The sequence below is a fragment of the Callionymus lyra genome, chromosome 18 (assembly GCF_982586985.1).
Source record: "Callionymus lyra chromosome 18, fCalLyr1.hap1.1, whole genome shotgun sequence".
Classification (NCBI taxonomy): domain Eukaryota; kingdom Metazoa; phylum Chordata; class Actinopteri; order Syngnathiformes; family Callionymidae; genus Callionymus; species Callionymus lyra.
Window position 1 is genome coordinate 3,907,734 of NC_141835.1, and position 11,796 is coordinate 3,919,529.

The 11,796-nt window shown below is 38.2% G+C and overlaps 1 protein-coding gene across 1 annotated transcript; it reads left to right on the top strand.

Moving 5' to 3' along the window:
• Nucleotides 1–791: 791 nt before the first annotated feature.
• LOC148060124 (uncharacterized) lies at nucleotides 792–11,191 on the top strand. The gene is made up of 11 exons (XM_087780380.1): nucleotides 792–825; nucleotides 894–1,132; nucleotides 2,758–2,812; nucleotides 2,870–3,238; nucleotides 4,709–4,995; nucleotides 6,761–6,872; nucleotides 7,476–7,604; nucleotides 9,303–9,647; nucleotides 10,808–10,834; nucleotides 10,890–10,996; nucleotides 11,089–11,191. The coding sequence occupies exons 1-11, from the start codon at nucleotides 792–794 to the stop codon at nucleotides 11,107–11,109; spliced, it is 1,725 nt and encodes a 574-aa protein (XP_087636506.1). The 3' UTR covers nucleotides 11,110–11,191.
• The last annotated feature ends 605 nt before the right edge of the window (nucleotides 11,192–11,796 follow it).

Genomic DNA, 11,796 nt, shown 5'->3' on the forward strand with positions numbered 1-11,796 from the left:
TTCACTGGATCACTAGTGTTTGACTAGATCATAAGTTAGTATTACTTCACTGGATCACTAGTGTTTGACTAGATCAGAAGTTAGTATTACTTCACTGGATCACTAGTGTTTGACTAGATCACAAGTTAGTATTACTTTACTGCATATACTGAGCTAAGTCAGCGCCGGCAAGACGCGTAACCATAGCCGCACAGTTCACAGACAGACAGAGACGTAAACAACAACGAGACATAGAAGTACAAATTGACAACTTTACAGAACGTGACACTGATTGGTCGAAGTGTGTATTTAAGAAATGATTGTTTTATACAATAAATAATTATAAATTATCAGTGACAATATCAAGATATCGATATTTTTTTGATACATCGGGCAGCCCCATGTTTTTCTAGGGATATATGGTCACGCCAGTCACATGAAGTTAACATACCAATATGTGAGATTGAAAATATAGTTTCTGGTCCCCCCTGGTGTTAGCACAGTGTGACTGCAATGATTTTGGCTTCAACGTTGGTCATTAAAACACGATTGTATTCAATGTTCCTGGTGAGGATGTCATCAGTTAGATTCTAACCTCTTGATCAAGATGTTCAAAACATTATGACCAGAAGTTCCGTGTGCGACTAGTAAACATCGTAGGGTTATGCAGACCATCATGCAACTGTTGTGACTTAGGCCCCTCCCCCTTTTCAACAAGGCCCGCCCAACTCTGGACTAACTTCAACTTCATGTCGAGGATCACGTCGTCGTCTCAGCAGGTGTGTGACGAGACCTGTCACTCACACGTCAACATGATGCGTCTGATGGTCTTCAGTTACTTGACAGGTACCATCAACTATATTTCTATATCCTTGTGTATCCATGAATCTCTCCTCATGTGTCGTCCCTCACAGGTCTGAGTCTGAGTCTTGACGTCCGTCAGTCGCCCACAGAGCTGATCGCAGCGTCTGGTGAAAAGGTTCTGATATCATGTCAACATCAGATCGTGAACTACAACACCATACTGTGGTACCAGCAGTTGTATGGAGAGACAGAGATGAAGCCGATTGGAAATTTATACTATAAAGATGCAACAATAGAAGAGAACTTCAAGAACCAGTTCATCATCTCAGGAGACTCCAGTGAAAACACAGTAAAGAAGAGTTCACTACAACTTCAAGTCAAACCAGAACACAAGGCTTTCTACTTGTGTGCAGCCAGCTACGCACAGTGTGTTGATTTATTTCACAGCCACACACAAAGTCACTCGTCTGACATCTGTTCATATCACTCCATCATTTAAACCTCCTGCTCACTTCAGGGACTCGGCTCTTAACGCTCACATGCTGCTGTTTTAAACCCATTCTTGTCAGCAGCTCAATCACAAGTCACTAGAATCACACGTCATGGTTTCAAATGGGTCGAGTCCACTTCAATGGTTGTTATTATGGTCTGTGGTTCTGAAGGTTCACAGGTTCACGAGTGAAATCGAGGTCACACACATAAGAAACTACAAATCAAAGAGAACAATGTTATGCAGTGAAGAAAATGGCTACACAGGGTCAAGATTGAAAAAATATACCAATTTGAAGTGAATCCAGATGAGAATAAACACTATTACATCAGAAATATACTATCTATTTATTATAGATTCTTCTAGTCGAGTCTCATGAATGTTTAATCATTGAATCATGGCTCGAGACCTTAACCTTTTGACCCCTGCTTGACCCTTTACTTCTCATATTTGATTGTCAAATATGATTCACATCAGTTATTTTTCAGTCAGTTTTCTTTGTTCTATGCAAACAAAATGTGTAGCTTTTGATTTTATTGTAGATTCTTCGTGCAAAAATATATATTTTAAGTACCGTATTTTCCGCACTATAATGCGCACTTAAAAGCCTTTAATTTTCTCAAAAAGCAACAGTGCGTCTTATAATCCGGAGCACCTTATATATGAATTACAAGGTAGTTGACTTGTTTACAAACACTTTCATGACTCGCTGTGGGCGGGATTCGTCATTGCCTCATCACGGGGTGGGATTTACGACGCAAGTAACATCATGGCGGACGTCTATGGAGTGATATTACCTAAACCGGTTTGAGCGAGTGTGTCTTGGTTGTTGTACACTCAAAATCACTATGCTGCGCGCTCAACCAGACACACATGTGTGTTCAACATGTCATACATGTGTGTTCAACATGTCATACATGTGTGTTCAACATGTCATACACGTGCACTCTAGCCGTCATACACGCGCTCAACTTCACTGCTGCTCGCTCAACATTTGTCTGCTCACATCACAGTCTCACGCGCTGCTGCTTGAAGCCTTTTAAACATCATTTGAACATCGTTACCATGGGAGTGAACGGAGTTGTCAGAACGCTTAATAAAGTTTGACTTTATTCGACTGTTTTGTTGACGTTCCCTTTAGCACAGCTTTATCTAGTGGATGCATAACAAAACCCCAGTCAAATGTTTGGCCGTATGTTTTATTCTATGCGCCTTATAATCTGGTGCAAACTATTTATGAAAACACTTCTAAAATATTCCATTCATTGAAGGTGCGCTTTATAATCCAGTGTGTCTAATAGTGTGGAAAATACGGTACATGTTCATTCTTCTTACCTCTGAATTATGTTGGACCAAAATGTTTTATCGGTTTGACAGACGGCTACAATTATTGGTTTTCAAGCAGCATCCAATCAGTGAGCAGCAGAGGTCAATATATAGAAGCCCCGCCCACTTCTTTCACATCAACACTTCAGATTCTGCAGACACAGGAAACCCTTGAAATGTTTCTGCTCCTGCTACTGCTCTTCTCTCCACCAGGTAAATGACAAAACTACATGAACATGTCTTCATTCGTTTTAATCCGTTCTTCTCTAGAGATCCGGTCTGAGCCACTTTCCTGCCGACAATTTCCCGCCAACATCATCAGAGGAGCCGGCGAAGACGCTCAAATCGAATGCGAGCATGAACACAACGTTTACCTCCAGATCTATTGGTTCCGCCAGAGGTCGACGAGCCTGGACCTGATCGGGTCCTTATTTTACGCGCAGGCGACGATGGAGCCGAGGTTTGAGGGACGTTTTCAAATATGGGGCCACGCCAAGGTCAAGGTCACGCTCAACATCTCCGACCTGAGAGCAGAAGATTCAGCAGAATATTACTGCGGCGTCAGGCTTCACAGTGCTAAGAACCTGCAGGAGCACCTGTCACAAACCACTGAGAAGACCAGGACCGGGTTCCTGCTACGTTTCTAAGGTTGATTTCATCTCCTTGGCGGAGGTAACAAGGTGATGTCACCTAAATGAGCCACTGACCAAATCCATCTTTCATCCACAAAGACGTTTTATCTGGTCAGATATATAATTAAAAAAAACATTTTATTTCTATATACAGATTATATAAATGTGCACTTAAAGCAGTTTAAAAAAATGATGTAAGATCTAATATACTAATTTGTAATCGTGATTATTATCTCCAAATAAACGTGATCACAATTTTGTCCGTCCTTTTATTGCAAAACCGACATTAACAAAAAAACGTTTTATTTCTATATACAGATTATATAAATGTGCACTTAAAAGAGTTTAAAAAATGATGTAAGATCTAATATACTCATTTATAATCGTGATTATTATCTCCAAATAAACGTGATCACAATTTTGTCCGTCCTTTTATTGCAAAACCGAAATTAACAAAAAAACGTTTTATTTATTGTATAACTCAAATAAAAGCAAGGTAGCAGTTATTCAGGTAAATATATGAACATAAAAGTCATCAATACTTTGTATGTATATAAATCACTAAACATGAAGAACAATCACGCACCACAAGTATTAAAAAGCATCTTTTAAGCCATTTACCTTATAATATATTTTTAAATAAACATTTGTGATGTCAAAATACAACTGGAGAAAACTTTAGTAGTTAAATCTATTAAAATATATTTTGAAATGAAAATGGATCAACGACCTCAGACACGGATGATGGCGACGATTAAAGATGTAACTAGAAAGAGTACATTTCCAGAAGAAAATGAAGTGTGAATGCTGACCCTGCTGGGCTGTGGAAGTAGTAGTGGAATTAGTAGTAAAAGTAGAACAAGTGGAATTAGTATTAAAAGTAGAAGAAGTAGAAAAATAAAAGTAGAAGTAGAATTAGTAGTAGTATTAGTAGTAGAAGTAGTAGTGGAAGTATTAGTGGAATTGTTAGTTAAAGTAGAAGTAGTAGAAAAATAAAAGTAGAAGTAAAATTAGAAAAAGTAGTAGTAGTATTAGTAGAAAAAAGTTGAAGATTTTCCCCATTGAAATGAATGGGGTAGAAAAGGGGAATAAAAGAAAGAGTGGAAGAGATAAAAGAAAGCTAGAACATAGCCCCCATTTCGGAAACGAGCTGAATTGATAAAAGTTTGAACGGTTAAAATCGGATAAAATCTGTGGGACGAGAAGCAGCACAAAGTTTAGGTCAGAAGAAAACAGAATCTCAATTGTCCCAATGCTTACCAGCATTCACACAACACGTGAAACAAGGAAGCCACGCCCCTAAAACATCAACACACAAAGAAGTGATGAAGTCTTGACAGAAGCGACAAGAGGATGTCGTGGACAGACGTCGTCAGACTGTTCCTCACCTTCCTTCCATGTATTTATTTAGCTACAAACTTGTGTTATTGTGTTATTATTGTGACTATCGAGCATTAATGCAAGTGTTTTTTTCCAGACGCCTGCGAGTGTGTGACCTTCACGACCTCTGGTCCGACCATCGCTGCACTATCTTCCAGGGTTGATCTTAGATGCAGCCACGACGACGAGCGTCAGTACGTCATGCTGTGGTATCGACAGAAAGAAGCCAGGATGGATCTGATCGGACGAAGCTACGTCGGCAACCAGCCCGAGTACGAGTCCCAGTTCAAAGAGCGCTTTGAGATGACGAGACGAGACGTCAGGAACGGAGGCCTCGTCATCGACGGCGCCGAGACTGGAGACTCAGCTGTGTATTTCTGCGCTGCAAGTGCACAGTGATGTGGTTTAATGGCAGCAGCACTAAAAACACTGAGTTTGCTTCGCTCTCATAGATGACATCAGAGTGAAACACAAATGTTTCCTTTTATATGTTCGTGGTTCGTCATCAGACAACAATTGACTTCACTTTAATCACCATTTGGTTACATTATATTAACGTTAAAATACATCGACGGTCTGCGATTCTTACAATAGTACCTCACATATTGCACGGATTATGTTAAAATATACTCTTTAAATGGAGTCTGACGGTTTAAAAACAATATTTTTCAACGTACATTTAAACTAACACAACATTTCATGAGGTGGTTTCATCCTTCTCAATATAAGTGGCCTGAACAACTCTGGTGTTGTGATAGTGTAGTAACAAGTATATATGTGTAGTATTGTCCAGTACTTGACTCTGGTGTTGTGATAGTATAGTAACAAGTATATATGTGTAGTATTGTCCAGTACTTGACTCTGGTGTTGTGATAGTGTAGTAACAAGTATATATGTGTAGTATTGTCCAGTACTTGACTCTGGTGTTGTGATAGTGTAGTAACAAGTATATATGTGTAGTATTGTCCAGTACTTGACTCTAGTGTTGTGATAGTGTAGTAACAAGTATATATGTGTAGTATTGTCCAGTACTTGACTTTGGTGTTGTGATAGTGTAGTAACAAGTATATATGTGTAGTATTGTCCAGTACTTGACTCTAGTGTTGTGATAGTGTAGTAACAAGTATATATGTGTAGTATTGTCCAGTACTTGACTCTAGTGTTGTGATAGTGTAGTAACAAGTATATATGTGTAGTATTGTCCAGTACTTGACTCTGGTGTTGTGATAGTGTAGTAACAAGTATATATGTGTAGTATTGTCCAGTACTTGACTCTGGTGTTGTAGTATTTACAGACCACACGACTCTTGACGAAGTCGTAACTACTTTCATTCGTTTTCAAACCAAAATATGTCCAAACATCAGCTTTAAAAGCTGCTGGACTCACTGTATCCTCTCGTCCTCAGACTTTGTTTATCTACCAAAATCGTAAAGACTACTGGCCTCTATCGACCACCGGACGGTTTGTTCAAATTCAATATCATTTAACGTTCATGTTGATACGTTGTTCATTAAGATCACAGTGTTTAAGATAAGATAAGGGACAGAGATTATGAATGTTAACAAGTTAAACTGGAATGAGTTGGTGACACAGAGATCATTAGGATAAACTCAGAGAATACAAAGACAATTCTAAACCAAACTCATTCTTACCTACAGAACAAAATACATTTGGTTTTTGGCCCCAAACTTGGAGTTTGGCCCCTTGTGTGATGGAGTTTGATTTAAACAATCTCACAATTTACCCTACAGACAGAAAATACACTCTAAGAAACACACACAGGCACACATTGTAGACGCACACTATGTAGCACAACTGTCATGAACCTGGGGGGGGGGGGTTCAGGTCAAGATGGTGGTTCGTCTCTTCAGACAGAAATAGCCTCAGCAGTGGTGATGATGCTGAGGGAGGGGAGCTGACGTCTGATGTTTTTGTGCGAGGCTTTTTCACCGTGGGGACAGGGGGGCACGGTGATACACTCCTATCAGGGCGTCGTACAAAAACCTCCCCCCGTTTACACCCACTGACTCCGTCTTCTACCGGAGCAGAGACTTTATTTCACCCCGACGTGAAGTCGTCGTCACACAAAATGGCTTCTTACTGAACGTATGGTTTTCATCGTTCAAAACTTTTTACTGCTGATCAAAGGACTGTCAGGACGTCCGCCTGAAACCCGGAGACGGTTTAGGTCGAGGAGCTTTCGACTGTGACTCTGGACGAGAGGTTTACTTTGGCACAGGAACCAAACTCAGCGTCGCTGGTAAGTCATGGTCATGAAGTCATGTGACGGTTGATTTGAGGAGGAAAAGTGTGGGTTGGATTTAGAACAAAAAGAGAGTTTTTCTAAAGTTTTTTCAGGGAAAACTGACAAGAGTGAGTTTTAGGCGACAAAATACTTTCAAAGTTCAAAGAGCCACTTTCAAAAACTATCAAACTGGTGAACCCTGATGAGTTGAGCTCATGTTATCTCTGCACCATATTTAATCCATCACTCTGACGCTGTGACAACTACGAAGCTTACTTCGGAGCAGGAACAAAACTGACGGTTCTTGGTGAGTAGTACACGAATCAGGCTCAAGTTATACTTCAAGAAAGAAGATTCGGGTGTTTAACATGTAGAAAATAATGTTTTAAAGAAACTGCTTAAGTCGGTAAAGTGCGATAAAAGTTCGTCTTTTCTGAAAAAAATGGGTCGAGTTTTTTCACCGTTAAGATTCTCTGTGTTGGAACTCTGAGGTTTTCTTTGGAGATGGAACCAAACTAACTGTTCTAGGTAAGACTATAAATGGTGAGTGAAAGCAACAGATGTTTTGTTCATTCAAATGTAATAACGAGAGCGTGAGAGCAAACTAAACGTCTAGAGAGTCGAGGTCAGCGTTTATTAAACCAGTCCATCACGTTCACGACGGCGAGGTTTATCTGCAGTCGAGCATCAGTGTGAACAACTACGACGCGGCTTATTTCGGCGCTGGCACCAAACTGACAGTTTTAGGTAAGAGAAGGTATTTTCGTAGACGCGGATCCACGTGTTGAACTTGATCCCATTTGTAAAATAACATGTGAGAAAGTGAAGAAGTCGAAGCCGAGCCTCAGATGCCAGTGACGATCAATAATGTTATCAGAAAATTATGCTAAAGATTCTCGTTTGATCAACGAATAATATTGTGATGAATTAAAATGTGTAGTTTTTGTGCTGCAATTTAGTAATTTACAGAATTTGTTACTTGAATATGCAGCAAACTTAACACTCGACGTCAAATACATATTAAGTTTATTGTTGCTGAATAGAATGTGCAGTTATCTTAAAGTATTGATTGATGTTAAAATGATAATATGTTTGCATTTCTTATTGTTGTAGTTTTATTACACCTTCCACTCATTTCAGTGAAAAAAAGTTAGAAAAGTAAGCAAAAGACTTCTAAAGCAACTACCAAATGAAAATATTTTTTTAAGTACTAAAGATATATAATAAGACAACAGTCGATATACAAAAACACTTTTTCTTTTCCTTCCCAGAGACACAGTATACAAATAAATACTTTGAAGTCCTCAAGATTTGAAGGATCAACATTTGAATGAAGAATTTGGGATTAAATAATTATTGTGGTTGTTTATTAAGACAGAAATAAAGTCATTAAAAGTCATTAAAGTTCATGCAAGCTTGCAGTTTAATGCAATGTTTGATGATTTATTCAAAATGTAAATTTTTCTGGTAACAAAAATGCCCAAAAAAACTATACATAAACTATATAAATTTAATAAATAGTTTCACGATTCGTCCGGTGAAAGACATGTATGTGGACAAACATGTGGAGCCAAGTAGAAGATCTTAAGCTTTTCATAAAGTCCCACAATGTACTGCAACAATCGAAGCTCTAAACACCGAAAATAAAAAAAATAAAGTGATCCAAACATAACTAGAAAAAGTACATTTTCAGAAGAAAATGCAGTGTGAATACTGACCCTGCTGTGCTGTGGAAGTAGTAGTTGAATTAGTATTAAAAGTAGAATAAGTGGAATTAGTAGTTAAAGTAGAATAATTGGAAATAGTAGTAAATTAAAAGTAGTAGAAAAGTCAAAATTAGTAGAAGAATTAGTAGTAAAAGTAGAATAATTGGAATTAGTAGTTAAAGTAGAATAATTGGAAATAGTAGTAAATTAAAAGTAGTAGAAAAGTCAAAATTAGTAGAAGAATTAGTAGTAAAAGTAGAATAATTGGAATTAGTAGTAAAATAAGTAGTAGTATTAGTAGTAAAAGTAGAATATGTAGTAGTAGTAGTAGTTGTAGAAGTAGTAGTGGAAGTAGTAGTAAAAGTCTAAGTAGTAGGTCAAAGTAGAAGGAGTTAAAACATGAGTTGAATATTTTCCCCATTGAAATGAATGGGGTAGAAAAAGCGAAATTAAAGAAAGAGTGGAAGAGATAAAAGAAAGCTAGAACATAGCTAGCATTTTGGAAACAAGCTGAATTGATAAAAGTTTGAACAGTTGAAATCGGATCAAATTTGTGGGAGGAGAAGCGGCACAAAGTTTAGGTCAGAAGAAAACAGGATCTCAATCGTGTGACTGCTTCCCAGCATTCACACAATGAATGCTTCCTAGCATTCACACAATGAATGTTCAAATGTGGGGGCTTCAAGTCTTGGTTCTGTCAATGATTAAAATAGAAAAACATTTTTTATTTTCCAAACAGAACGCCAACCCAAAAAGCCGAGCGTCGAGATCTTGGCTCCGGTGGAGAAAGAGTGTCAAAGCAGCTCTCGGGGCAAAACATGGAAGAAAACGTTGGTGTGCGTGGCCACTGGCTTCTACCCCGACCATGTTGGCGTGACCTGGTCTATCGGCGGGTCAGAGGTCACCAGGAACGTGGCCACAGACGGCGCCGCACGGAAGGACGGAGAGTTTTACAGCATCAGCAGCAGACTGAGGGTGGAGGCCGAGACGTGGCAGAGCAGCGACACACCTGAGTTCACCTGCAGCGTCAGCTTCTTTGACGGAAAAAACACCAGCATCCATTCAAAAAGCCTAAATAATTCCAGTAAGAGACGCAACAGATTGTGTTTTTGAATGTTCACTCTTATGTGTGTGATCCTAGTGTAGCTAGAGCGCTCCCTAGTGGCCCATGACATCAAACGTTCAAAAGATACAATATACATTCATTAGAATAGAATAGAAAATGTTAATTCATCCCCAGAGAGGAAACACACTTTTACAACAGCAGCACAATTGAAAATAAAGGGCAAGGAAAAAAAGAAATAACAAAATAAAACGATCTTAAAAATATACAAATAATTTACAATATTAGAAAATTAACACTATTAACAAAATAAAATAGAATAAAATAAAATAAAATAAAAACAAAAATAAAAACACACGAGAAGAAAAACACACTACGGATATTTAAAGTAGAGAGTTAAATATCCTGACACCATTCATTCATTCATTTTTTACCGCTTAATCCCTTATGGGGGTCGCGGGGAGACTGGAGTTAATCCCAGGTTCATCAGGCGAGAGGCAGGGGACACCCTGGACAGGACGCCAGTCTGTCTCAGGACACACAAAGACAGACGACCATTCACACACACACTCATAGCAATTGACAATTCCCCCCTAAGTTCTCAATCAACCTCTTTATGTTTTTGGACTGTGGGAGGAAACCGGAGTGCCCAGAGTAAACCCATGTGACACGGGGAGAACATACTAACTCCACACAGAAGCACTAACCACTGCGCCACCGTGCACCCTACAATATAGATCATGTTTTTAATTATACATTTATTATTTAAGTTAAAAGATATTTTTCTGTGAAACCGTTATTTTCATATATGCAATATTTATGTTATTTATTTATTCTGTTTATACTATATTGCACTATTTTTAACTTATTAATATTTATACTTTTTATATACATCTCTCTGCTGTGTTTTTTTAAACGGTTGCCAAGCAACGAAATTTTGTTGCCAGTTTCACTGCTGTGTTTTCTGTGCAATGACAATAAAATAAAGTCTATTTTAAACAGTATTAATATATACTATTGTAAAGACTTAAATGATTTTTAATTCAATAAAAGAACAAATGAATGATTAATGCTTCAAACATTCACCTGCTGATTTTTAACATAATGGTTGTCATGGCGAGCGATTGTTTTGGTTGTATTATAGTCTTGATGTTTATTAACCTCCTCCGTGTCTCCACCAGATGTAGCGACAGTCCAGGAGAAAAAAGGTAAACACGTCCAACATCGACTGTAGTTTCTGCTAAAAGTGTGTTTTTGTTGCAGTGAGATATTTGAGGATCAGTCAAGGAGCCAAACTCTCCTACGTCATGTTGATGGTCAAAAGCAGTGTTTACGCAGCTTTCATCGTGTTGTTGCTGTGGAACATGAAGGTTTGTTGGACATGTTTCATCTGACCTGAAATAAAGTGTTTCCCTCACCGACGGCACATTTCAACTTTTATCCCTGCTTTTTGTTGTTGTAGGGTTCTGGTTCAGCCCACTGAAGGATTCATGAAGGAATACACCAGTGTAACAATACAATGATCAGAGACATTGTGATTCATCCAATAAAGAGCCAGAACTGAATGATCATTTTGTTGCAGTTGTTTTTCTTCAAAGATAAATGTTTTTCAAGGAATGTAGTTACTGTGACTACGAAGGATTTGTAATAAAACAAAAACCAAATAAGGATTCATTTTTTTGCAGAGAATAAGTGTTTTCTTGAATAAGAAAACATTTATCATTTATTTTAAGTGTTTTGAACACAACACAGGAATTCGTTATGGTGGCATTACAGAAAATGAAAGGATAGGAATTAAATAAAAAGAGAATAAAATGAAATGAAAACAGACATTTATGGCATAGAAATAAATAATGAATAATTGATTAAAATCAATAGAAAAATACATGTTATTTCTAATACAGTGATTAGAAAGATTGCATCACAGCAAGAAGGTTGCTGGTTCGCTTCCGGTCTGTGCAGAGTTAGTATGTTCTCCCCGTGTCGCGTGGGTTTACTCCGGTTTCCTCCCACAGTCCACAAACATACAGAGGGTTAATTGGGAACTTGGGGAAGAACAGGGATGGACTCCAAATCACTCCCGCCCCCGCGACAAAAGAGATTTAGTGGTAAAGAAATTGAATGAACATTAGATTTAATTAAACAATAGAAAATATAAAGAAATCTTTGT

Coding starts and splice junctions, on each gene's coding strand:
- LOC148060124 (XM_087780380.1), top strand. CDS start 792: ATGATGCGTCTGATGGTCTTCAGTTACTTGACAG. Junction 2,813..2,869: donor ACTGCTCTTCTCTCCACCAG/GTAAATGACAAA, acceptor GTTCTTCTCTAG/AGATCCGGTCTGAGCCACTT. Junction 4,996..6,760: donor CAGCTGTGTATTTCTGCGCT/GCAAGTGCACAG, acceptor TGCTGATCAAAG/GACTGTCAGGACGTCCGCCT.